We start from the raw sequence: 26,572 nt of genomic DNA on the forward strand, positions 1-26,572 counted from the left end.
GTTTATTGGCTATTGACTTTAATCGACTTACATTAAAGGAAAAAAACATTTTTTCCAAATGTGCTAATAAGAAAAAGACCCAGAAAAATGAACAATGCTTGAGCAGAACATTCAGTGTTTTGAACATAAATAAAACTCGTAATTTTTATATGGATTCTGGGATATTAATACTCCCCCAACAATGGATTTGGCCTTGAACAGGAATATAAACCTATGAACGAGTCTAGTCCAATATATTTCAAAGCAAGCAGATCCTTGAGAGCAGAACTTTCATAACTACCCTTGCCATTCATGGAGAGATTATAGGAATGTCATGGACGTTCCTAAATCATTAATAAAAGAAAAACATACAGATACCTAACACAAAAATAGAGTAACCACATAATAATTAAAAACAATGTCAGTAATGCCCACTGAAATGAAAAAATAGCAAAATATAGCCTAAGAATGTAAAACAAATATATTCCACGCTCCTACAAAAACAAAGGCATTTTTTTGGTTCTGTTGGTTGTTTTTACAAAAACTACGTGTGAATGTACTCTTACAGAAAACATGACAAATACAGAAAAGCCCAAGGAAAATAAAAATCACCTGTCAAATCAACACGAACGTCACTCCTTTGGTGAGAGCAGAAAAAAACTCATAGAATCAAAGATGATCCAGGAAGGTCTTCCCAGTCTCAGGATCTGCTGATGCCAACTCACCAATCACTTCAAAAGTCACAGGCCAAACCTCTTTCTAGGCTCTCAAACATCTCGACTGTTGCCTGATTCCTGGTACCACTGCACTTTTCACTAGGCCAACACTGATCAGTAAACAAGGACATAAGAAAGCTACGACTATCATTGACAACTTTTTGTTCCCCCAACATTACAGCTAGATAGAATCTTGGAAGTTCATGTAGTCCTACCCCCCATGCCTGTCTGTGTTCAGGAGGAAACAGGCATGGAGGGGTTAAGTGATTTGCCTGGTGTCACAGCTGAGCAGAACTGAAACCCAAGCTTCCATTTGCCAGGCCAGGGCTCTGTCCAAGTGAACACATGGTGAATGAATCTCCCCAACTGATGGGGCTACAGTTCTTATGTGGCCAGACTATTAATGGCCTGAAGGGCAGACCAAAGTGGATCTGTATGACCAGATGAAAGCATCTGGGCAAACTTTCGCCTCATAACAGGCAAATTGCATGGGCTCTCAGGAGACAAGTCACACATAGATCATGTGGTCAAACGAAGGCGCCCTGGGCCAACTGATCGTAGGAGCAATGTGTGAGCCCCACATTCCATGAGGATACGAGCCTAGTTAAGTCACAAGAGCCTTTTCTGATTGACTGCAGCAGCGAGGCAGCTTGGAAGGCACAAGTGTCTGAGAGGCTCCTGAGAATATAAGGATTAAAGCTAGGAAACTCTTAAAATCAGCCAGATTCCTTTTACAGTCAGCAGTCATGTGTCTACAGAAGTCATGCTGCTCGTGACCAATCATCTCTTTTCAAGCTCTGATCCAACTCTGCGAACCCACACAATCTCATCAACCCTGCTTCAGGGCTGCCCCTTCACAACTAAAGCTTTTGTCTTTGACTAAATGAATCTCCACTGAAAGAGCACTGAAATATTAGAGGTCATGGTTCAATTCTTTCTGATCAGTTGGGGTCACTTAAGTCTTTGGAAGAAATCTCTTTAGCCTCAAGTCAGCAGAGTTTGTTCAAACGTTCCTTATTTATAAGCAGATTCTATTCTCAAATATAAATGATTAAAGCTAAGATCATTTCTTGTTCTCTTCTTTCCACATTCCAACAGCGGGACAGGCTCAGTGCTAAGAGTCAGACTTGCGTATGCCAGGTCTCAAGATGCTTGCCTGCGGATGAGCTCTTTCAACTGTGCCAGTCTGTCGCTTTTTAGTGCTTCCCGGATGGAGTGGAAAAATCCAAAATAGTGTTCAAAGTTGTGCATCATAAGCAGGACCCCAGCCAACAGCTCGTTGGTCACCAGCAGATGGTGGATGTACGCACGAGTATGATTCTTACAGCAGTAACAGGAACACCCTCTCACAAGTGGATCAAAGTCTTCCTGGTACCTGAGAAAGGAAGTTACAACAATAGTCCAGAAAATGAGGAATACAAGAGATCCACAGCCTTGGCTATCTATTCTGCTGGTACATAACCAATAATTAATAACCTCACTGGCAAATGTAGTGCTGGGCACCTGCTTAGGATGACAATGTGGTGAAAAGTTAACCTAGGGCATAATGAGTCAGGAGACTCGGGAGTCTTCCCCTGACAGACCTAACTTCCTGGACTGAGGCTTACACAAGAGCATCAGGAGAGAGTCCCCGGGTCACTCCCTCATGCTGAGCTTTGTTAGTCACAATGTAACGGCACACAAGGACAATAAATGCTGTTCTGATGCATGACACACGTCTCCCACTCACCACCAGAACTAGTACAGAAGACATGGTATGACCTTTCACTTGCAGAGCATTTGTGTGTGTGTGTGTGTGTGTGTGTGTGTGTGTGTGTGTGTGTGTGTGTGTGTGTGTGTGTGGACTGCAAAGCACTTGGACATACACAGTCTCACTTAACCTCTGCAACCACCTTTGAAGACAGGCATTTTTATTGTCACTTCCCAATGAAGACTACTAAGGGGGTAGAGAGGAAGAGCTCCCGAGCTACTGGGCCTAGGTTTGATGCCCAGCTCACAACTCACTTGGGCAAGTCACTTAACTTCCCTCTGTCTTTGTTTTCTCATCTGTAGTGGTAATAAGTATAATAACAGCATCTACCTTAGGGAGTTATTACAAGACTTAAGTGAGTTGATATAGCAAAGCATTCTCTCTCTGTGTCAAATAAATAAAATCTTAAAAAAAGGGGGGGGCCACCTGGGTGGCTCAGTCTGTTGGGCGTCTACCTTCGGCTTGGGTCATGATCCCAGGGTTCTGGGATTGAGCCCCATGTCCATCGTGCTCCCTGCTCAGCGGGGAGCCTGCTTCTCCTTCTCCCTCTGCCTGCCACTCCCCCTGCTGTGTACTCTCTCTCTCTCTGTCAAATAAATCTTAAAAAAAAAATACCAAAGGATTTGTACACTGCTGGGCACATACCAAGCACTACATATGTGTTACTTTTTATCAGCTATTAAAAAGAAGTTAAGGGGCGCCTGGCTGGCCCAGTCAGTAGAATATGCAACTCTCGATCTCAGGGTTGTTGAGTTCAAGCCCCACATTGGGCATGGAGCTTACTTTAAAAAAAAAAAAAAAAAAAAAGGAAGTTAAATGACTTGACCAAGGTCACAGAGCCAATGAGTAGTGCTAGGCTCTGAACTTCAAGTCTAGTGCTGACAATAAAAGAACTACAATTTCCAGTTAAATCTATAATGTGAGAGAAGTTTAGTAGTAACCCATTTATATTACCCTAGCATTTGAAAAACAGAAATGAATCTCCTTGGCTTATTTTTCAAGTTAAATGTAGTAAACATCACCATTTCAGACCTACAATCAAGAAGCCTCTATAGAATATAGATCAGTCCTAGGATTTTCATATTCTTTCATAAATTTTCAAGTCCATACTATTCTTAGATGGACATAAATTAAATCTGAATCCCTAGAATGTTCCTTTACATAAGACAAAAAACACCCCAGCACTAAAATGAGAATACCAAACTCATAGAAAAACCTCTCAGTGGTTCACTAATAATTACTACTTTGGGCCAAATACAAAGTTACAAGATCTCTTAGTTCATTCTTTTTTTTTTTTTTTTAAGATTTTTATTTATTTATTTGTCAGAGAGGGAGAGAGAGAGAGAGCACAAGCAGGGGGAGCAGTAGAGGGAGAGGGAAAAGCAGGCTCCTCACTGAGCAAGGAGGCCGATGTGGGACTCGATCCCAAGACCCCGGGATCATGACCTGAGCCGAAGGCAGACGGTTAACGACTGAGCCACCCAGGCGTCCCCTTAGTTCATTCTTTATAGAGGGAAATATTTTATTAAGATTTATGACCTGTATATAACCAAGATGACTTAAGTTCCTTAGAATTGAAACACTTTGTTGTTTTTTATCTTGAAATCTTTATTTTGCTCTGACATTATTTAAAGTAATCGGAAAGAGTAAAAGACACCAGACAATAGATTTGGTCTAATCTTTCTGACAGCTCTTCTAAAACACCAGTTATCTAGCCTCGGTTTTCTGACAAGACAAAGTACACAAACTCATCTGCAGAAAAAATGAGTTTTTCTGGAACTGAATTTAAGAAGGCCCAAATAATATCCAACTATAAATATTTTATGAAGTCATAAACTGAAAAGGGAACAGTTACATAAACTTTTTAAAACAGACTAAAATTAAAAAGTCAGAAATCAAAATCTAAAAAAAAATTCCTTACTTTTTTTCCTTCAGATTAATTTCAAATGATGTCATTTCTTGGTTGCAACTGGTTGTTTTAATTTTCTTTGTTTGATCCACATATTTTATTTCTTCCTGTATCCCATTTTGTTGTAATACTGAAGGACAAACCAACAAGTCTTGAATAAAAATCAGATAAAGACTGGCCATTGGGAGATTATTTTAGTAACTATTTTATGGCCTTTGACCCTGTAAATTCCACTCATAAGAATTTATCCTAAGGAAATGACATAAGAAAAGTAGTAATATGGGTCAAGATGATCACTGACATATTCTCTATAACATCAAAACTTGGAGATTCAACAATGTCTAAGCAAACTATGGCTACAAGTAGATAATATATAATCTTACTGTCAAGGAGTGATTTTAAGAAAACAGTTGGGGAGAGTGTGTGTGTGTTTGAGAGAGAGAGAGAGAGATAAATGTGTGTGTATATTGGAGTTATGTCTCATCATCATACACATGCAAATTAATTGTGCTTTGTAACTGCTTGTGTTCCAAATAGATTAAAAGTAGAATATGGTTTTAACTTATGTATTTTATGGGGACCCTAGCCTTCCAGGGAACTCAGATTATCCAGAACTAGATGGGGACTTGAGTTGTTCCCTTGAACTCTTTAAGAAAGAACATTACTGGATATATAAGGAAAATACCAGTTACTATGCAAAGAGCCAGCTGTCTTGAACAACCGCAAGTAGAGAAGTTTTATTGGGAAGGAGTAGTAACAAACACAGGGTCAGCCCAAGGAGAATGGGCAGACAGTCCTAAGAAGGTAATTTTGTCCACATCAAAGGAAAAAGAGAAGTGACCTGAGCATTGAGCAGAGGGCTATTATTTTGCTGCCATGAATTTGCACGCTGATGTGGGAAACCACAATAATGCCCTGGCTTTCTGGAAAATCCTTATCACTAGGGGGAACTATATTAGTTCCTATATTAGGCAACTTATTCCTTTGTAATTTTCACTTTGCAATTAACAAAAGACTTTAATTTACTACATATACACACACACAAATATGATTAATAGTAATACTTTAGTGGAAAACGTTCAAACTATTTCAATTTTCCTGATCTTTATAAAGAAACAGCTTTCTCTAGCCAAAAAGGAATTTGTCTGTTCTGGAGAACTCAATATCAGGTTCTTATGTTTTGCATATTCATGGTACAGAATGGTTAACAGTTACCCATGTCTTTGTGGAAATAATTAAGCTTGTGAAGAACATTTATAGTGTTTGTGGTATGCTTTTCCACCCGTATACATTATGTTCTAGGCAGTTTAAAGGACAGCAAAACTGACCTCTTATATATAAGAATTTGACCAATCTGATTTATTTTGTTTCCAGAAGTAATTCAATTTCGGTTAGTGGTTAAATTACTTTACAAAACTGTAACATCTTCTGGATGAAATTTTAATAACTTGTGGGGAAGAAAATGAATCTTTAAGGAAGTCTCTGGCCCGAGCTAAATGCAGGGCCAGCGGTGACAGAGGAGGAATTCAAAGGACAGCAGGAAATGGGAAAGGAAATCACACCTATGAAGGCCAGAGGGCAGACAGGGCATGCAACACTCTCCAGAAAAACTGGGTAGATATCCTAAGGGACCCCAGCCCAAAGCCCATATCCCAATTCTTTTCCTATTGTCAGTCAAATGTCAGACTCTGAAACTGATATTCTTGACTTCTGAATAACTAAGCAATACAAGAAAATGGTGGTGCTTCAAAGAGTATTAGCTTTCACATCCCTGTGTGTAAAAAAAAAAAAAAAAAAAAGCAAAAGTAACACTAGGATCAGAGGGGGTGAGAGACTCCCTGTATTTTGATAGCATGGAGTTTGCAAAAAGCAGACAAGAACTCTTTTGTGAAAAACTAAATTAACTTTTACTAAGTAGTTCAAAGGTTTTCTGTTCTTAGATTTTCATCACTATTCACCCTGAATGTTCTCTTTTCAGATTGTTAATAGAAAGGGTTTTGTTTTTCTTGGTTCTGCTCACTCTAAGATCACTCCCCAATATTGAGGAGCTACGGTTTTGTATGCCAACATGCCAGAGCATACAGATAAGAAACAAACACGGTAGTTTTATAAAAGGCTGGCGTTATAGTATGCACATATTTCTGGCTTGCGACTCAAGGCCAATAATGAAATAAAAGAAACTTGAGGATAACAGACTAACTTCAGAAGACCTACATGTCTCTTCAGGGTTCGGCTGGTAATCAAAGCTGAAAGTCAGGGCACATCCCCGCTCTGTCACTTGATAAGGGAAAAAACTCTCAAATAAGTCCACTCCCCTTTCAATACACTCGAGGACCTCATCTGGCCGGCTGACTCCACAGATGAGCCTGTGAAAACAACAGTAAGAACAGTGACCTGAGGACAATGCCAGGAATGGAAGCAGAGACTCTTCCCAGAGGGTGTTAAAAGTAGTAACAATGAAGGTACCTGGGTGGCTCAGTTGGTTAAGCATCTGCCTTTAGCTCAGGCCATGATCCCAGGGTCCTGGGCTTGAGCCCCATGTCTGGTTCCACGCTCAAGGCCACTTCTCCCTCTCCCCCTTTCCCTCTCCCTCTACCCTTCCCCCTGCTCATGCGCACTCTCTCTCAAATAAATAAAACCTTTAAATAAAAAAAAGTAGTAGTAATGAAACCCACCAATCACGGTTGCATGGCAGGCAACAGATAATACAGTGTGATAGAAAGGACATAGGACTTTGGCAGCAGAGACCTGGGCTCGAATCCCAGCTCTGCCTTTTATTTACTTACTGTACTATTTTGGGAAGGTTTCTTAACCATTCTGGGTTTTAGTTTTCTAATCTTAAAAACAAGAGCAGTAATATATACCTCACAGATTTGTTGTAAAGATTAAGAAGAGATTTGAAAAAGCACACTGTGGAGTTTTGGGTCCCAAAGAGAAGTTCAGTAAAGGTTAGTTTCCTTTCCCCTCCCATTCCTTCTAAACAACCTCTCTAGTCTTCAACTGAACTTTACAGCCTGTGTATCCACAACATAAGATTTTTTTGAGGGTGCAAAGCTATATGTCAACTGTACATCAATTTTTTAAAAAAATTTTTTGAAGAGTGCAAAGCTGTGTGCTTTATTTCCCCCTCAAATACTTTCCATGTTTTAACTGTATTTTGCCTAGAATTCTTTTTCATAATTGGCTCAAGAAAGACATTTTTTATCTACTGTATTCTTTATAGGTTCATTTGCAAAGCAACTCTTGCTCTCAGAATTTCAACTCTGCCCATAAGATCTGAGACTCTATTTGACTTTCTTTATTCTTCTTTTATTTTCTCCATTAATAAAAAGTCTGCATGATGGGATGAGATGGTATTTTCAGAGGTAATCGGTAAGGCATTCTGGGAGTGATCATACCACTCAACCGGGTTTTGCCACTAAAACAAGAGGGGGAGGTGCACTTGATCAGGGTTGGCTGGCTGGCTGGCTGGCTGCTATCTTTTGTTTGTTTTTCTACCCATAGTCCCTTTTATGAACTGGCAGAGAAAAGCTTACAGACTCCCTGATTTCTAAGAGAAGTCCAAAAAAGGCTTATGTAATATTAAACAACCAGAACACTTAAATATATGCTGGTTTTTCTGACTATAGTTTCCTTCAACTAATGTAATGTTTTAGAACTCCTCTCCAACTGAAGCTGGCATTTCTATGCACGTTATAGAATGAAAACAATCCCAGCTCTCAAATCCAGTAACAGACATCTGTGAGCACTTAGCTCAAAGAAGTCTAGAAAATAACTAGAAATACTAGTGCTGAATTATTATCTGCATCAGAACAAAATCAGCACAGGATGGGGAGGCAATGAACACAAGAGAGCTAGGTTAAAACTGTGGGGCAAGTACTGCCCAGGCTACTGGAAGTATCTTGCTCTGGCTGATATTTCCAGGTTGTATTCGTGTGTAAAAATCCATCAAACTGTATATAAGATTCACACACTTTATTGCAAGTTATACCTGGATTTTTTTTTAAGTGGTAAAATTTACATATACTGTATACCATTCAACAGCCTGAGGGGCATAAAGCAGCATCCTATAATCAAACCCCTTAATAGATCTGTAGGAAAAAAGCATGAATATTCATACCAAGTTGGATGAAAGACTAGGGATTTAAAACAAAAAGAAAAGAAAAAAAAGAAAAATGTGGGTAGTCTATTAAAGACATCAGCTGTACTCAGAACCTTGAGATTTTGAGCTTTGAATCCTGCAGATCGTTTCTCTACACCAGTATATAGTGAATCCCGTGTTTATGGAAAGAACCAGCCCCATTAGTGTTGCCAGTCCTCTTGACTTCAAAAAGTGACTTAACAACCTGCCTCAAATCTAAGAACTTCTTCAACGTCCTTATTATTACTACAGCCCATGTTCATTCTGCTAGGCACCCAAGATCTGTCCTCAACTTTCCTTGATTAAGGCCAGAGTTCCACATGATTTTATACCTGTCCCCAGGCACCATGGTATAATGAATAAAGAACAAAACTTGCATTTGGCATAAAAATGAGGTGAAACAGTATAACACTTGCCCTCACTTATGAAGATCAAATAAACTAATTCAGGGGACGCCTGAGTGGCTCAGCCATTAAGCATCTGCCTTCGGCTCAAGTCATGATCCCAGGGTCCTGGGATCGAGCCCCACATCGGGCTCCCTGCTCAGCGGGCAGCCTGCTTCTCCCTCTCCCACTCCCCCTGCTTGTGTTCCTGCTCTCGCTATCTCTCTCTCTCTCTGTCAAAATGAATAAATAAAATCTTTTAAATCAATCAATCAATCAAATAAACTAATTCACCTGGCAATTGTCCTCATCTACGTTCTGAAATTGAAGGTGGGACAGCTGTGATGGAAACTCCCCCCATAGTCTGCTTCAGCAGACTCAGCCCAGAAAAGACACAATCAGTTCATCAAAAGACATGCCCATGTAGAGACTCTGCATAATACACTACACCAGCACTCCTGCCCTGCAGCCCACAAGGCGTGGCCTGCATCCTCACTGAACACTAGCCTTGGTTTGTCTTCCGGCAGCTCTGCGGTGACTGATGACAACAAGTACAGTCTAGTTTCCAGGGTTGCTGGATTCCCTTGAAAGCCATCCAGAAGGAAGCCACCTACGGGCCGCTTGGCGGTCTCCCGTGCTGACCTCAGCCTCTCCTCCATCACGTCTCCACCTTCAATCACTCCGATGATGGTACTTTTCTGAAGGACCTAAGGGGAAAAAGGACTAAATGCTTTTAACTGTTTCCAATAGTGGAGACCTTCGTTTAAATGAACTTCACATGGAAGAGATCTCAGTGCAGCTGCTACGGTTGAAGCATGAAAGGGGGATAGGGCTTCCTCCTCCCCAAAACACACCACTTGAAAGCCACCCAAATAGGTAAGAAAAGAGAAACTGAGCAATCAGTACATGCAGTCATGTTTGAGCTTAGGTTAAATTAAACACACACTGAGGGTGCCTGGGTGGCTCAGTTGGTTAAGTGACTGTCTTCGGCTCAGGTCATGATCCTGGAGTCCCGGGATCAAGTCCCACATTGGGCTCCCTGCTCGGCGGGGAGTCTGCTTCTCCCTCTGGCCCTCTTCCCTCTCGTGCTCTCTATCTCTCATTCTCTCTCTCTCAAATAAATAAATAAAAATCTTTAAAAAAAATAAAAAAATTAAAAAAAAACAAAACACACACACACACTGAGCAAGTATGAGAGGGAAAGGACAAAAGTATCAGTTTTCATTCATTTAAATGACTATCCAGGCCCTCTTTAAGCTACCTCCAAGTCTCCCTGTTAGAGATAACTTTAAGAACTCTGTGGTTAGGATAACTGACAATCCATTTGGAAAAAAATAAATCTACACTGCACACCATCCTCAAGAATAAATCCCAATGGCCCTCTAATCTAAACATACAAAAGAGTTACCCAAGTCTCAAAAAGATATATTCAAGTTTACATAATCTTGGAGTAAGGAAGGCCTCCCTAAGCAAGCTAAAGCTTACCAGAAAAGGCTAATGTATTTAAGTACAAAACTTCTCTAGTGAAATATACTCTCGACAAAGGCAAAGGAGAGCTCACTGCTCATTGGAATAGACAAATACTATAGGAAACCTCCAACAAATCTTCTATGGAAATGACAACCCCATAGAAATCTGGGCAGATATGTGAATATGAACTTCAGAAAAGTAAATGCGAATACCCTGTACACATGTGGAGAGCTAACTAAAGCTCACCAGGAAGGAAATACAAATTAGAAATAGTTAGATACCACTTTTGCCCATCACTCTGACAAAATAGTTAAAAGACAGATAGCAACAGTGTAGAGGTAAAGTGTTAGAGAAATGACATAATCTGATAACTAGAGAGAGTAAAGATTAGTTCAGCTTCTTGGGAGAGCAAGTAGACAACACTTCTCAAAATGTCAATGCTTTGGGCGCCTGGGTGGCTCAGTTGGTTAAGCGACTGCCTTCGGCTTGGGTCATGATCCTGGGGTCCTGGGATCGAGTCCCACATCAGGCTCCCCCTGCTCTGTGGGGAGCCTGCTTCTCCCTCTGCCTCTGCCTGCCACTCTCCCTGCTTGTGCTCTCTCTCTGTGTCAAATAAATAAATAAAATCTTTAAAAAAAAAAAGTCAATGCTTTTATCTTTATGTCCTAAAATTCCACTTCTAAGAATCAATCCTACAAATATATTCATTCATACGCATCAAGGTATATTTACAAAATGTTTAGAATAATGAAAAACTGGAAACAAACATACATCCATAGTGTAAAGGCTTACAGGAATTATGATACATTCGCAGTATGGTTTCCTACACAAGTGTTTTAAAAATAATGCAGTAGAGGGACGCCTGGGTGGCTCAGATGGTTAAGCGTCTGCCTTCGGCTCAGGTCATGATCTCAGTGTCCTGGGATCGAGTCCCGCATTGGGCTCCCTGCTCAGCGGGGAGCCTGCTTCTCCCTCTGCCTGCCGCTCCCCCTGCTTGTGTTCTCTCTCTCTGACAAATGGATAAATAAAATCTTTAAAAAAAAAATGCAGTAGATATAGCAATGTATGCACTGACAGAGAAAGAGTTTTGAGATATTGCTAAACAAAAACAAGCACATTTCTGAACATATGATCATACTCATGTAATGAAAACCCCATACAGTAATGCACGTATGTAAAAACTATGTGTATGCAACTAAAAAATAAAAAGGCAAATCAAGAGTGGCTCTCTGGTAGAAGAGAGGAATGGGGAGAAAGCCTGGAATGTGGTGAAGAGGGAATTTTGCTTCTCAGTTTAAGCAGGAGGGACACAATCAGAAAGAACCCTTGCGCAGCTGTGTGGAGAATGAATTAAGAGTGAGTATGGCTAAAGGATACGTAGGAGGCAAGTTTAATAATTCAGGTGAAAGACAAAGAAGACCCAGGCTAAGGCAGTGGCAGGAGTAAAGGGGAAGGACAGGATCCGAAACTTCATCAGAAGGTACAATCAACAGGGGCGCCTGGGTGGCTCAGTCAGTTGTCAGTTAAGCATCTGCCTTGGACTCAGGTCATGATCCCGGGGTCCTGGGATCGAGCCCCACGCTGGGCTCCCGGCTCAGCAAGGAGTCTGCTTCTCCCTCTCTCTCTGCCCCTCCCCCTGCTCATGTTCTCTCTCTCTCTCTCTCTCAAATAAATAAAAATCTTAAAAAAAAAAAAAGACGGTACAATCAACAAACTTGACCGATTACTTGCTCACGGAGAGGATGATAAGTCTAGGATGACTCCTGGCTCCTGTTCTAGAAGTCCAGGGAGACAATGGGAAGAGCAAAGACAGGGAATCCTAGGAAAATAGTGGAGGATGAGGCAAGATGATCATTGTGTTTTGTGCATTCTGAGTTTGAGGTCATCAGCCGCCGAGGACACGTGTGATACAAATGTGACGAGCCAGGCTGGAACAGCAACACTGGCACACTGCTGCCACTCCCCACGGCAGATGTGGGGGACAGATAGGTACTCTCTTCCTGCTGCACTGAGGCACAGCTCCAAGCACCTTGGGATGAAACCCATTTGCCATCCCTGGCCCAGGAAATATGTGGAGAAGAGAGCCAACACTAGAACTTTGGGGAGCTTCAGTATTCAAGGGCATTCAGAATAAGAAGATCCAGTGAGTAAAAAAAGGAAGAAATCACAGGAAAAGGGAAAGATGGATGCAGACATACAAAGCAGCTAGTTAAATGGGCCTGCCCCTTTACGTGACTGGCAGAGCCCTAACCCCTGCCTGAGGAAAGGCCCAAGAATTTTGGCATTGGACAGGACAACCAGCCCAAAAGGGACCTCACCCGCTGTGTCAAATGGCCCCGCTACATCCAGCTGCAGTGGCAAAGGGCTTTTCTCTATAAATATCCGAAAGTACCTCCCGCAATTAACAAGTTCACCCAAGACCTTGGCCTTGGACTGCCAAACAACTACTCGACCTGCCTAAGCTGGCCCACAAATACAGACCAGAGACCAAGCAAGAGAAGAAGCCAAGATTGTTGGTCCGGGCTGAGAAGAAAGCTGCCAGCAAAGGGGATGTCCCCACTAAGATGCCACCTGTCCTTCCAGCTGGGGTTAACAGTCACCCCTTTCGTGGAAAACAAGAAGGCTCAGCTGGTAGTGACTGCACATGATGTGGATCCCATTCAGCTGGTTGTGTTCCTGCCCATCCTGTGTCATAAGATGGGAGTTCCCTACTGCATTATCAAGGGGAAGGCCAGGCTGGAGCATCTCGCCCACAGGAAGACCTGCACCACTGTTGCTGTCACACAGGTTAACTTGGAAGACAAAGGAGCTCGGGCTAAGCTGCTGGAAGCTATCAGAACCAATTACAGTGACAGATATGAAGAGATCTGCCATCACTGGAGAGGCAATGTCCTGGGTCCAAAGTCGGTGGTTCACATGGCCAAGCTGAGAAAGGCAGAGGCTAAAGAACTGGCCACCAAACTGGGCTAAGTGTGCACCATTGAATTTTCTGTACGTAAAAGTAATAAAAAGTTCTCTTTCAAAAAAAAAATTTAGGACACATGTAAGCGTAAAAGAGGGCGCTATTAATAATTATGTCAAGAAAAAGGCATGTTCATAGGGATAGAAAGAGGGACCACCACACAGCAATAATGTGAAATGATAAGGCTGACTAGCATGGAAGAGGGACTTGAGGCTCATCCGGCTGTTCTAATAATCATGCTGTCACACTCCCTGTCCTCCTTTCTACTCATGTAAACATTACTCACCCTACAAGGATAATGATTGGCTCAAAACAATTACTAGTGAGCAACACTAACAATTAGGACCCACAGCAATGTCCCCACGCTGAACTCTTACTGTGGATATGAGAGTTCTATTCAGAATGACAACTAAGTTTCCTCCAATCATTTTATGTATACTAACTTTATCAGCCAATTATATTTTTCATTGGTACACTCAAGATAACAATGTTCCTCAACCTCAGTGCACTTTGCCACAGTGGGACCTGATCACATTGCTCAGGATTACTCCACATAAGTGATCTGAACACTGAATTCTCCCCTCCGGTCACACCTTCTCTTCTCTCACCAGCTCTGCTCTCTCGTGACTACATCCTTTCCCAGCTTCATTCATTCTGCTACCAGGGTATCTGATCTACCACCGCAGCTTCATCCTCCCCAGCCCGTCAATACCAGCCACCATCAGCAAACATTTACTGAGGGCTCACTTATGTCAGGGATTATGCTACATGATGGAGATACAAAAAGGACACTGACAAACTGAGTTTAAGGAGGTCACAATCTAATAAAGTTAAAGGCCATTAAGAAATCATTGCACTATAATATGACTGGAGCTATAATACAGCCACATACAAATGAAACGGATGGCAAAGGATGAACAGAACTTCCTGGAAGGATCAGGGACAGTTCCCTAGAACAATGAATGAAATGGAATGAGCTGGGTCTGGAAGCAAGAGAAGCAATATGGCTGGAGATCAGAAAAAAGAAACAGTCCAGAAGGAAGTCCGTGGACAGCCTCAGCAAAATGAAACAGGGAAATGCCTTGGGAACTGTGGGTGACTCAGAAGGGCCTCAAACACAGGAGAAAGAGGTTGGCACTGAGCTGGAGGAGTAGGCAGAGGTCAGGTCACAGCAGCCTGTCCATGTCACATAAGAGTTGACATAGAGAGTCATTAAATTCTCTTAGGGAAGTGGACATGAGCGATTTGTGTCTTATGAAGATCTCTCAGATAGCCGGGCTAAAGATGGATTGGATGGAAATGAGAAGAGACAGAGTAATTAAAAGGTAATGTCTACATAAGAGATGATGAGGTTATTGTGCCTCAAGGTGGTGCTAAGAAAGATGGGGAGGTGGGGGCAGATCCTAGATATATTTAGGGACATGGAATCAAGAAGGAGCAAACAATTGGATATTAAATTGGGTATTAAAAGGAGCCTTGAATGTGGAATTTAAGAAACCAAACAAATGAACATAGGGGAAGGGTGGGAAAAATAAAATAGGATGAAATCAGGGGGCGCCCGGGTGGCTCAGTCGTTAAGCGTCTGCCTTCGGACCAGGTCATGATCCCAGGGTCCTGGGATCGAGCCCCGCATCGGGCTCCCTGCTCGGTGGGAGGCCTGCTTCTCCCTCTCCCACTCCCCCTGCTTGTGTTCCTGCTCTCACTGTCTCTCTCTCTCTGTCAAATAAATAAATAAAATCTTAAAAAAAAAAAAAAAGACAAAATCAGGGAGGGAGACAAAACATATGGGACTCTTAACTCTAGGAAACAAACTGAGGGTTGCTGGAGGGGAGGTGGACAGGAGGATGGGGTAACTGGGTGATGGGCATTACAGAGGGCACGTGATGTAACGAGCACTGGGTGTTATATGCAACTGAGGAATCGCTAAACTCTACCTCTGAAACTAATAATACACTACATGTTAATTAATTGATTTTAAATAAAACTTTTTTAAAAAGGAGTCTTGAAAGACTCAAATTTCTGGGCTGAGGAACTTGGTGGCTGCTATGAACTAAGACAGAGAGGAAAAGAAAGGTTTGAGGAGATCAGATACAGAGTTTGGTTTCCTCTGAGTTTGAGGTGCATGTGAGGGATACTCTAGTAGAATCCAGCTGCAGTCCACTTTATGTCATTCTGAAGCTAAGCAGAGTGAGCTTGGTTATCCACGCAATTTGCGAATTATTCAGCAATTAAAACCAAGGGGAGGCTGCCCAGGGAAAACATCCACAGTGGGGAGAAAAGAGAGCCTAAGGCAGAATTCTGGAGAGTTAGAACACGTCTGGCTCAGGACAAGAAAACAGGAGAGTAACAGAGACCAGGAAGTGAGAAGCAAGGAAGCAGGAGGAGGAGCTGAGAAGGCAGTAGTATGGAACGGCAGTAAGCCAGAGTTTTAAACAGCAAGGAGTGGTGGGTGCTGCAGCCTTACCTCTGACTCTTCCTGTAGCCGTAGACAATTATCCAGGAATAGGAGCGATCGATCAACAGACTTCCTGGCTCTTTTTATGGAAGTTGCTTCCTCGCAAGATGCCTCTCCATCTGACAGACACTGGAACCAGTCTGGCTGAAGGGCCTGCTGAATTGCCATGAACTTGGAAGCAGTCATTTCCACTCGTCCCCCAACACCCCACACGGACACAGACTGCCATGGAACAAAATGATGAGGAATCAGCAAGAGTAAAATGCAAATCAAAAGGAAATAATAAAATGATAAAGCAATACTGAATTTAATCCTTCCTTACAAATAGAGAGATGGTGGCATTCATTATCTTAGACGTGGGGGGGCAGAAGAAGCTTCCTGTACTATATTCCAATCCTCCGAGCACCTTATAGCTCACAGAGAATCCTTCAGCAGCCACACAGCCAGCTTCTGAGCTAGCCCCAAGAATTCTTTGGGATACTTTTCCAGCCCAGTCTTCCATTCTCCGAGACCCCACCCCATGCATGCTGTCCGTAAACACACCACAGACTTTGATCTTGCTCTTTGATCACATTGTTCCTTTTGGCTGAAATGCCCTCCCCCTACTTCTCTGCCTGGTAAAATACCATGCATCCTTCAAGAAAGGTCCAAATATCATCTACTCTATTGTGCCCCCCAAACGTATCTGGGCATAATCCATCACTCACTCTTCTAAGCTCTTACAGCAATCTGTACTTATGTCTTTTATGGAAACGATAGTACTGAGTATCCCAATTCATGTCTGTGCCCCAAAAGCCTAGTGTAGGGCCTCACACATTATTGAAGGTTAGTAAGTTTTTACTGGATTGAGTTAGATACGGACACAAAGAAGTCACGTAAGCACCTCGATGTAACGTTCTTTGGTTACTCCTTCCCCATTAGTATCTTTCTTCTTAGAAGAGACTGACAAGGACATGAATGGGGAGGCCACATAGAGTCTCTTTATTCTGGCCTAAGGCTGAAGAACACTGTTTAAATGAATCCTCTCTCCCTTACAAATGGGTAAGGTAGGTAACTGAGGTAAAAATACTCTCTTTTGGATTAAAATTACAAAATAAAAAGAAGTTTAAAGCAGAAGACTCATTTAAAACACTTCTCTTAGGTAAGATTAATAGATATTATTGACAACAATAAAGCAGGTGCAGGAAAAGTAGCTGCATTTGTAAAGCAGCAGCATATATATGGAGGCCTTGCCAGAATGTAGTCTTCAGGGACAAGACCAATGCGCCATGTCTCAGGTGGAAACTTTTAATGAAGTCCTTTTGATACTGTTCGTCACTAGCTAAAATCTCTGGCTGTGCACCCAGCTTTTTCAAATGCTGTTCTAAAAGCAAGCAGTATTACACGGAGATTCTACTATATATAGTTATACATGTGATAACACTCATCAGCAACTTTCCTAGCGCTTCCTGAGGTTGTTAAAACTGCAAATAAAGCATGGCATAAAAAAACTATTGCTTTCTACCATCATAGCAATTTCTTTTTTTGCCATGTACTTGACCCTCCTTCATCCCCAAATTTTTTTGCAACAATGAAAATGCTGAGGATATATTCCTTACCCCATCTGCAGGCAGCCCTACTCTAATTCCTATAAACCACTCATCCCACTATATTCATTGAAATAAGGAGAAGGTATAAAGGGGTCAGGAATGGGCTAGTATCCCAGGCAGTGGGATCTAGCACTGGAAAGCTACAATAGGCTGACTTTCTGGGACAAAGCTGCAGCCGTGGAGGTCCTTCTGAGAACACACCTTGTTTGTTACATAACCAGCTGGGCAGGGGCTCACTGGATCATGCAGGGAACAGTACAAGAGTGATTCTGGCATGCCTGTATAAACATAAAAAAGAACTCTTGCAAGCACTTACATCAACAATTACAAAGTGTTGTAACAGAGGGCAGCTTCATATGTGTACTACTGGATAAAGTAAGTATTGTTAGACGTTGTAAACTGTTCATACCCGATCTTAGAATTATAAGAGGCCTGTCAACATGAATGAAAAGATTACCTTTAAAACCTACTCATCTGAAAAAAGAACTGAAGGTTCATGTCTAATGACTGAGTTGCTACAAAGGAAAAGTGTTTCTTAAAGTACGAAATACAATAAAAGTGTTTAGTGCCATGTTGATGTTGACCCTACTTGATTTATTTTGAAGAAAAATATAATATCAAGTATGTTCATGTTAGGTACCATCCAAAGGAACAAGCTACTGGAAAGACAAAATGATATGGTCAAAAGGTAATAATAAAGCTATCCCACATCATGGGACCTAGGGACAGAATTACAGGGAAGCTATAGCATACTGAATGAAAATGGATCGAATTCTCAGTAAGTTTCATTGACTCAAGATGACAATTTCTTAGGTTCTTTAGTCAAAAATATAGTCATATAAAAAAATTTTTTAAAGTGTTTACTAAACCATATGTGCTTAAATTTCCTATGCTACCCTATATCTTCATTAAAAAAAAAAGGGGGGGGATTTCACTGAAAAAAGACCCAGAAAATAAAGCAAGCAAAAAACAAAAAACTCTGCAATTCTCCACCTATTTTTCCACAATTTCAATTATTATAGTTATCTCTAGAAAGCTTTTTAAGCTATTTTCACTTAATTATATGCTTGTATACTTTAAAGCTGGTTTTAAAATTGGATTCAGTTCAAGGAAAACATTACATAAATCCTTCTACTTAAAAACAGGGCCTTGTGACCAACAAGTCGTCATGCAATTCCCCAGAGAAGCAGAGGACTGAATAACCAGTGGAAACAGAATTTTCATTCACTTAAGTGAGTCTTAGATATTGGGAGAAAGCTCAGGAGAAAGTGATCCACAGAAGAATGGATTCTCTAGCTGCCACTGCAAAGCTTTTCCTATAATCAAATGGACACATGCATCTGTATATAAAATCCTATTTTTGGAACAAAAGATAATATTAACATACCAGAATACAGCTATAGATAAACACTTCATCTTCTGCTTCATCTTATGGTTTGGCTCAAACACGGCTAGACTGCTTTGGATCTTAGGTATGTCCCATGTAGTTTCTTACCTCTGGGTCTTTGCTCTGTGCCTGGGATGTCTGCCCACACCTGTCTACCACCACTACTGCGCCCACCTCCCGAGCTGGCTAAGTCCTACTTTTCCTTGACTCAGAAAAGGTACCCCTTCTTCCTCCCTCTCTCAAGAATCCTTTCCTTAGTCTGACCTCCATCCACATGAACCCTACAGCAAATTATGTGCTCCTCCCTCTGGGCTCTCCTGGTACATGTACATATTCCTAATCCTGCAAATGTGGTCACTGCATCCTACTAGAATTACCTATTTATCTTTATTTCAGACAGGCTCTGAGTTCCATTGGGGAAGCAACTGTTTCTATTCATCTCTGAATCCCCAGTGTGTACTTCTTAGATGCCCAATAAATGCTCATTAAATTAATGAATAAGTAAATGTATGAATGAAAGATCAGTCAACAGTGCCTCCAAACTTCCAATTAATATGTCATGAGGCAAACACAAATAACATGATTTCTACCTATAAACTTTCCAATTCCTTCCTTATAGTCTGCCAAGATTTCATGGTGTTCTGCCCTGTAAGCAAAACAGAAAAATACATAATGATGAATCATTCTATAGACACTCTATGCAACAACTGAAACCCACTTCCCTGCACCCAAACAAGCTATGTGACAATAGTAGTAGTAGTAGTCTTGAACAACAAAGTACGCCATTATTCAAGAGTCGCAACTCATTAGGCTGTGTTCATTAGCCAGAGTACAGGTCTTCAATTTACAAGTAGTTCTGTGAGAACAGAAACTGGCAAAGATCAACTGCTTCCAAATGCCCCATTTTCTTCTTCCCCTCTCCCCTTTAAAATCACTATTATTAACACAATATTGCAGTTATTTCATCATACAGCAGGTTCTTCAATTAAGCATAAAGTCAGTATGTACATTACATAAAATGATCTAACTCCATTAGTTTTGTTTTCATAATGTAGTACTAGCAAGTACATGTGCAGATACAGGGAAACGTTTGAGGCTGGTGCGTGAAGACAGCCCCTAGAGACCAAGTTTGGTTCTCACAGATCATTTCCTGCCCTGTCACCTCTGGGAGGCAATGAGGGCCACCATACTGGCACAGTTGGGCCAGAGGAATAGTGAAGCAGCTCTGACACGTAGGTCCGGCCTATGGCTTCCAGATTAGGGCCAGATGACGTATTAACACTTGACATCTGATTTCATTCTAAAAATCTATAAATTTCGTGCATATAATCAAAAAAGTCTTTCTCTTTACTGCACCTTATTAAGGTATCTGAGCTGCTGCCAGAATTGATACTTAAGTGATCGGGTTTAATACTTACAACGAGGACAGCGTAAGCTGAGCCATGGCAGGAAGCCTGTGGATAGTATGCAGTGTCTGATGGGTCAGGTGTGGGGCAGAGCCGGTCTTGGTGTACAGAAGGCAGGCTGGAATGTCCATGGTGTGGTCCCCTGTTTTGCCCAGGTTTTTTATTTTTCCTAGGCGACAGCCATTAACTACCTTGGTAAGACTCAGCTTCATCCTAAGAGATTCCTCTACCTAATTAAGAAAAGAAGAGTAAATTCAGGAGCTCCATGACATCTAAAGGCTAAGCATTTTACAAAGAAAGTAACCTACACGATGATGAATGACAGCATGTTTATTACTACTTCCAGTCTACAATTGTTTTAGATATCAGGGAAGATATCTCTCCCCAAAGACCCAGAGCAAAATGATGACATCAACCACATTTAAATTCGGTCATGGAATTTTTGTCTGCACTGATAAAAATCAAACAAATGGAAGGACAGGAGTAATGACTAATCACAGAAAGAGTGTGCATTCTTTTGCCAAAGGCTAGCTTTCAGCCTTGAAAATGTATATAAAAGAAGGCCACCCTGCTTAGGCTATACTGATTATTGATTTGATCCTTTTTTTCCTTTAATTTGAGAGAATGCTAGGCAACATAGCAATTTCTCCTAATATGTTAAGTAAAGAAAGCAGGTTCCAAAACAGCATCCCGGTGTTTATTGAACTATATGGAACAATATACATCAAAAGATAGAGATTATCTCTGAGAGGTAAGATTATTTTCTAATTTGTTCTTATATGGTGTCCAAATAGAAGTGAGAAACCACATGGAGCATACGTGCGATTCATAAGCAATTCAGCTTTACTTTTATCAGGGATCTTGGTGACTAGTCCCTGGTCCTTTTGTGTAGCAAGCCCTGGATCTTGTCCATACACCTAGCACAGATCCACCCTCAGGGTCAGGCTCAAACAAACCAATCTCAAAGACTGAACAACAAAATAAGAATGCACATTATTTAATCTGAGAACCAAAAAAGGAAAGAGGACCAGTTCCTGTATTCATGCCCTATGGCGTACCACACAGGAATCCAAATGCCACATGAGTATATTAACTGGAATAGGAAGGGTAAGTAATGATTTACATATCTATGTAAAGATAACTGAAAGGAAACCCACTGGTCCTCAGATTCCCCAAGGTTAGACACAGGGACTGTCCGAGAGGGAAGCAGTGGGGTGCCTGGGTGGCTCAGTCGTTGAGCGTCTGCCTTCGGCTCGAGTCATAATCTCAGGGTCCTGGGATGGAGCCCCACATCGGGCTCCCTGTTTCGCGGGAAGCCTGCTTCTCCCTCTCCCACTCCCCCTGCTTGTGTTCCCTCTCTCGCTGTGTCTCTTTCTCTGTCAAATAAATAAATAAAAATCTTAAAAAAAAAAAAAAAAAAAAGCAAGCAGCAACTAGATTTGAAAGCCCAGACTCTTGGCTTCCAACACTTAGCTTTCTCTTGGGGACCTCTTAGACCTATCCTTGTGGAAGGAAACAATGAACATGTTCTAGGAGTCCCCATCTTCTGACAGAAGAGTTTCAATTGTGATTAATCATCCGCTCAATTCTGAAAGCATTTTCTCTTATCTTCCTTTCCCACTGTTCCCTCAATTGAAGAAACAGATTTCTTCATTCTTAACGCAAGGTCTGTCATTAGGTCCTTGGGAGCTTTAGAGGACACTGGCCATGTTCTTGGATGCAGAGATGGGTTCTCCTGTGATACAATGCACAAAAGTTTAATCCCCATATTTTTAAAAATAAATTCAAAGTCCTCAGCTTCGTATACTGAACCTACTAGGTCAGCTAGAAAGGAATATCCAGTTGGCTCTCTCCATAGTGCAGGACTCTGATGCTATGTACTCACACCTGCTGTTTGGGGCTTCTTCAGAGTCCCATCCTAATGATGATAAATCGACATGTCACCAAACAAAAAAGCAAACAAGGAAAAGTAGATGGCTGCATTTAAGAAAAAGTATTGTTTTTTTTTTTAAGATTTTTAAAATTTATTTGACAGAGAGACACACAGCGAGAGAGGGAACACAAGCAGGGGGAGTGGGAGAGGGAGAAGGTTTCCCACGGAGCAGGGAGCCTGATGTGGGGCTCGATCCCAAGACCCTGGGATCATGACCTGAGCTGAAGGCAGATGCTTAAACGACTGAGCCACCCAAGTGCCCCAAGAAAAAGTACTGTAATAGATAAATTGCTATTGTCAGTGATTCTCTGTATCATGAGAATGAATACAAATATTAGAGGGCATTAGAAAATGCCCTTCAGCTGGAAATCAACATTAAAAAAAAAAATGCAACTTTGCCCAGAGCTAGAAGAACCACACTTTCCTTTCCCCATTCACTATTCAGTTTATGATAATTTTTATAAGTGCAGCCATTTTCTAAGGGCTCAAATACAACAAGTTTTTATCACGGAGTAATGTAAACATAAATACGCACATACACATATTCACGCATATGTTTTTTTAAAACATGCTTTGGGGGGGTGCCTGAGTGGCTCAGTTATTAAGAGGCTGCCTTCAGCTCAGGTCATGATCGCAGGGTCCTGGAATGGAGCCCACATTGGGCTCCCTGCTCGGCGGGAAGCCTGCTTCTCCCTCTCCTGCTCCCCCTGCTTGTGTTCCCTGTACCGATGTCTCTCTCTATCAAATAAATAAAATCTTTAAAAAAAAAAAATGCTTTGGGAGGGATACAATCTAAACCAAGCAAATTTCTCAAGAAACAAACCAATAGTCTCCAAAATACCAGCTGACTTTTATTTGCCTTCATCATCACCCTCTCCCCTGTGGGTCACTCACTGAAGGTACCTTCTAAGATTTGTGGTGTTATGCTTTTCTAAATACACATTCACACTTCACTTTTACAAATGGAGTTCCTAGGAAAGTCTAAAGGAAAAACCATTAACAAGAGCCACCTGGAAATTGTTCATGGAAAAAACTTTATCACTTTAAGGACAAGTGATAAGCTGTCAATGGAACTATGCCTTCACAAGGGCTAACAGAGATTCCCTGCACCTTTGGTAGCATTGTACCAACATGTCCTAACGGTTCCAGTGCTACACATGCCCCACCCCACCTCCCCAGCATTCCCTCAGAAGAAGGGATTTCTAAATGTTTTTTAGATGAATTCTCTACTGACTATCATGACTGTGATATGCTAAGGAAAAAGAGTAAGCTTAGGTGAGCACATTTTTTTGTGAAAGAAAAACTGTATACATGTTTATAAACATATATGTACACACACATGCTACAATGTTTTATACATGCATACAAAAAAGTCTGAAGGACTTCGAAACAATATGGTGCACTGAGTTGACTCAGAAAGACACAGAAATGATGGATTTTAAATTCTAGAAAACAATAACAGAAGATGAGACAGAGCTTATTCAGAGGCAGAGTATTCTAAAATCCTTACACTATTTGGGAGGGGGAGAGAGATAATGAATGATGTCAAACTGTTAAGTATGTGTGCCAAAAATTTCAAAGTAACCATTAAAAGATTAATGACGGAATGCATAATTTCTGAAACCGTTGGTGAGGGATGGGGGATGATAAAAGAAAAACTGGTTAATACAATAAAAGGCAAGAAAGAGGAAAAGAGACCAAAAAGCACATCTAATATAGAAAATACAAAATAAGATGGTAGAAGTAAACCTAAATATGTCAGTGATCACAATATAAGTTAACAATTTCACATAATGACAATAGTAGCAGCTAACATTTATTGGGCATTTACCATCTTTTACATATTAACCCTGCTAAAATGTATCATATCGACCTTGTAAGACAGATGCTATTAAGTGCATTTTACATGAGAAAACTGAGGGTAATAGAGTCACCATCTGGGGAGTGGCAGAGCCAGGACTTAAATCAGGGAAGTCTGGCTTTAGAGATTGTACTCTAATAGGCTGATAGCCTATTAAAAGTCTCATCTTGTCCATACACATATGCAATGTTTATATTAATTGTAATGTTAAGATACAATTTTATAATCATATTTTCCATTTTGCTATAGTGTTCTTATTATTTTCTTTGTTTTCCCTCACCTTTCTTCTCTGCTTCTATCCATCCTCCCAGCCTCTACAACCTTTCTCCATACTCATACAAACATTTAAACATACTCGTATATGGGAGGGGATTTTTTTTTTTTAATGGAAACATACCACACTGTATGCACTTCTCTGCAATTTGCTTTTTTCCCAGAAGGAAATGGATATCTTTCCTGGAGAAGACACAGAACTAACTTACCCTTTTAAAATAACTACTTCATGATATTACGTAAATTGGATGTGACACAATTTATTCAACCATCACCCTTCTGATGGACACTCAAGTTACAGAGCAGGTCCTATGATCTCTGCAATAGTACGAGGACACAACTTCCCTGATCTCATTTTCACCAATCTCAAGTCTAGTTTAGTTTATGTTTCCTGGCAAAGCGCTATGTTTACATTGATTTTTCTTCGTTACAATATTCCAGTGATTTAGGTTTGCCGATGAGTAAATCCAGGGTTCGCGTTATTAAAGTTTCCTCAGGTCATACAGGCACAAAGCTGGGTTCAAAGCTCCCACGTAAACCACTACCCCTCCTTACAAATCCATGTATCCTAGAAAGTACTGCCTCGGGAACATCTGAGTTCAGTCAATAAGGATGGATTTTTCTTCACTCCATGGGCCCCCTCCACTGGCCCCAGACCTCGCGAAGCCCTTAGCTCAGGGATTCGAGATCATCCCAACCCTCCTAAGTATCCTGTGCAGTCCAGAAAACACTTCCGGCTGAGAGCCTGATTCTTGAGCAGAGGCCGGTGGAAAGGAGGCCCTTTTCTCTCTGAGATGCAGTGAAGCTTACACGATTTGGGAGAATCTGGACTTAGAGAAGCCAAGATCCACCAGGAGAGCCAGAAAAGGGAAGGAGAAACGTCAGGAGTACAACTACAGTTACTACAACACAACGAGTACGCGTCTGAGCGCGACGCGACTCATCCACCCGTGGTAGCCCCCATTCTAACAGGAAAAGGGGGCACTTACCTGCACACCTCCCACCTTGTTTTGGCCTTGAGACCCCTCAAACTCCTCGTATTTCGCTACCACGTGTCCGGCCAGCAGAATTCTCGGCCCCCTAAACCACCGCCTCCGCTGCAGAGCCAATCAGGGAGCACTGCGTCATCCCCGGGCGCCAGGAAAAGGCAAAGGTAATATCAAAGCGAGCTCTGGTGACTGCGAGGCCGCGGGACCGCGGCCGTTGCCATGGGTTACTGAGCTAACCCGTTCCGCCTGCACAAAGCCTCCTGGGAGTGGTGGTTCGGCGGCGCCCCACACCTGCCTTCTTTGCGGCCGGAGGAACTACAACTCCCAGGACGACCAGGAAGCAGCCTAGGCAAGGGAGCGGTAGTTCCAGCTTCGCGGTGGTCCGGGCCCGAACCTGGAAAATGCTGCTGGCGCCCAAGGAAAGGTCCTCTTCTAGGAAGAGGACGGGGCCGAATCGCTGGAAACAGTTTACAAGGAAGCCGAGTCCCAAGGTGATCCATCCCAATCGGGAGTTCTGGGGGGGCGGGGACCGGCCCCGAGGCAACCGGCTGGGCTGCGCTACCTCCCTCTTCCCCCAGGGGCATCCTTAGCTGTCTGCCCCTTGCCTTGACTGCCCTGGAGCCGGCATTGCCCTGGTGAAGGGGGCCTACGAACTTTTGGGGTCTGGATAACTTACGGCTTTGGTGGGCAGTACCGTGAAAGAACTATTTCCATTTTCTTAAACAGGAGAGGTCTGGTAGTGCCCATCCCGGTGAAGAGAATTCTCGAACTCCCTCGCCTCGCATTCCCACCCCCGCAATTTTAGGGAATTTCCCGCACATTTCTTTCTTTCCTTCCCTTCCCATTTCCCTCACTTTCCTTTCCTAATTTTAGATGTTATTGGAGAGGGAAGACCTTCATGTTAAGTCCTCAGCCTCATATTTCTCCCCTTCTAATTTTTCATAAAGTATCAAAAATGAACTCAGGAATGCAAGTGGATATTGGACGTATCAATACTTGATTCACTTGAATTTTTTTGAATTCAACCGACATTTCCTTTTTATATGTTACCTCCTTTGATGCCTTAGCATCCAAAGACATGGAAAACTGGTAAGCCTATTTTAAACTTGAAACATACATAAATGCCATGTGCAAAGTCACAGTCACACGGTGTGTGCTTTCCACGGACTACCTTTTTAACAGTCACAAAAATAACTGCTTTAAATGTAAGTGAGAGTACCAAAATGGAGTGGTTTCTCAGCTTCCAGCTCCAGAGCACTTTCACCAGCTGTGTTCACCCTTAAGTTATACTTTCTTAAAAAAAAACAAAAAACAAAACTCGACACGTGGCATTCTTAGGGCTCTAGGCAATCGTGCTTGCAGTTTTTTC

At 41.9% G+C, this 26,572-nt stretch overlaps 2 protein-coding genes across 10 annotated transcripts in view; one reads left to right on the plus strand and one right to left on the minus strand.

The window, feature by feature from the left end:
• On the minus strand, positions 1 to 25,977 carry QTRT2 (queuine tRNA-ribosyltransferase accessory subunit 2). 5 transcript variants are annotated; one of them, XM_027585273.2, is made up of 9 exons: positions 25,880 to 25,977; positions 20,160 to 20,377; positions 19,332 to 19,387; positions 17,556 to 17,632; positions 15,775 to 15,987; positions 9,386 to 9,585; positions 6,569 to 6,720; positions 4,367 to 4,484; positions 1 to 2,070 (listed from the first exon to the last, which is right to left on the minus strand). In XM_027585273.2, exons 2-9 carry the CDS (start codon positions 20,357 to 20,359, stop codon positions 1,839 to 1,841), a joined length of 1,248 nt encoding a protein of 415 aa, XP_027441074.1. In that variant the 5' UTR covers positions 20,360 to 20,377; positions 25,880 to 25,977; the 3' UTR covers positions 1 to 1,838. The 5 variants fall into 5 exon arrangements, with proteins under 5 accessions (XP_027441074.1, XP_027441073.1, XP_027441076.1 ...); XM_027585272.2 differs by lacking the exon at positions 25,880 to 25,977 and adding an exon at positions 25,204 to 25,338; XM_027585275.2 differs by lacking the exons at positions 17,556 to 17,632; positions 25,880 to 25,977 and having other exon boundaries at positions 20,160 to 20,239.
• CCDC191 (coiled-coil domain containing 191) overlaps positions 25,438 to 26,572 on the plus strand; it is an 89,076-nt gene continuing 87,941 nt past the window's right edge. For 2 of the 5 annotated variants that reach the window (XM_027585268.2, XM_027585266.2), the window contains exon 1: positions 25,440 to 25,694. In XM_027585268.2, the coding sequence (XP_027441069.2) occupies positions 25,605 to 25,694 (90 nt within the window). In that variant the 5' untranslated portion in view covers positions 25,440 to 25,604. Of the gene's footprint in view, positions 25,695 to 26,572 lie in introns of all 5 variants that reach the window. The other 3 variants (XM_027585271.2, XM_027585270.2, XM_027585265.2) reach the window with 3 other exon arrangements.

The sequence above is a fragment of the Zalophus californianus genome, chromosome 1, assembly GCF_009762305.2.
Source record: "Zalophus californianus isolate mZalCal1 chromosome 1, mZalCal1.pri.v2, whole genome shotgun sequence".
NCBI lineage: Eukaryota > Metazoa > Chordata > Mammalia > Carnivora > Otariidae > Zalophus > Zalophus californianus.

Excerpts from the sequence above, each read along its gene's own strand:
- QTRT2 (XM_027585273.2), bottom strand. The coding sequence starts at position 20,359 with ATGAAGCTGAGTCTTACCAAGGTAGTTAATGGCTGTCGCCTAGGAAAA. Across the intron at positions 17,633-19,331 it reads AGGAATTGGAAAGTTTATAG|GCATGCCAGAATCACTCTTG; the intron begins GTAGAAATCATG and ends ATGTTTATACAG. Across the intron at positions 9,586-15,774 it reads GGCTACAGGAAGAGTCAGAG|GTCCTTCAGAAAAGTACCAT; the intron begins GTAAGGCTGCAG and ends TTTTCCCCTTAG.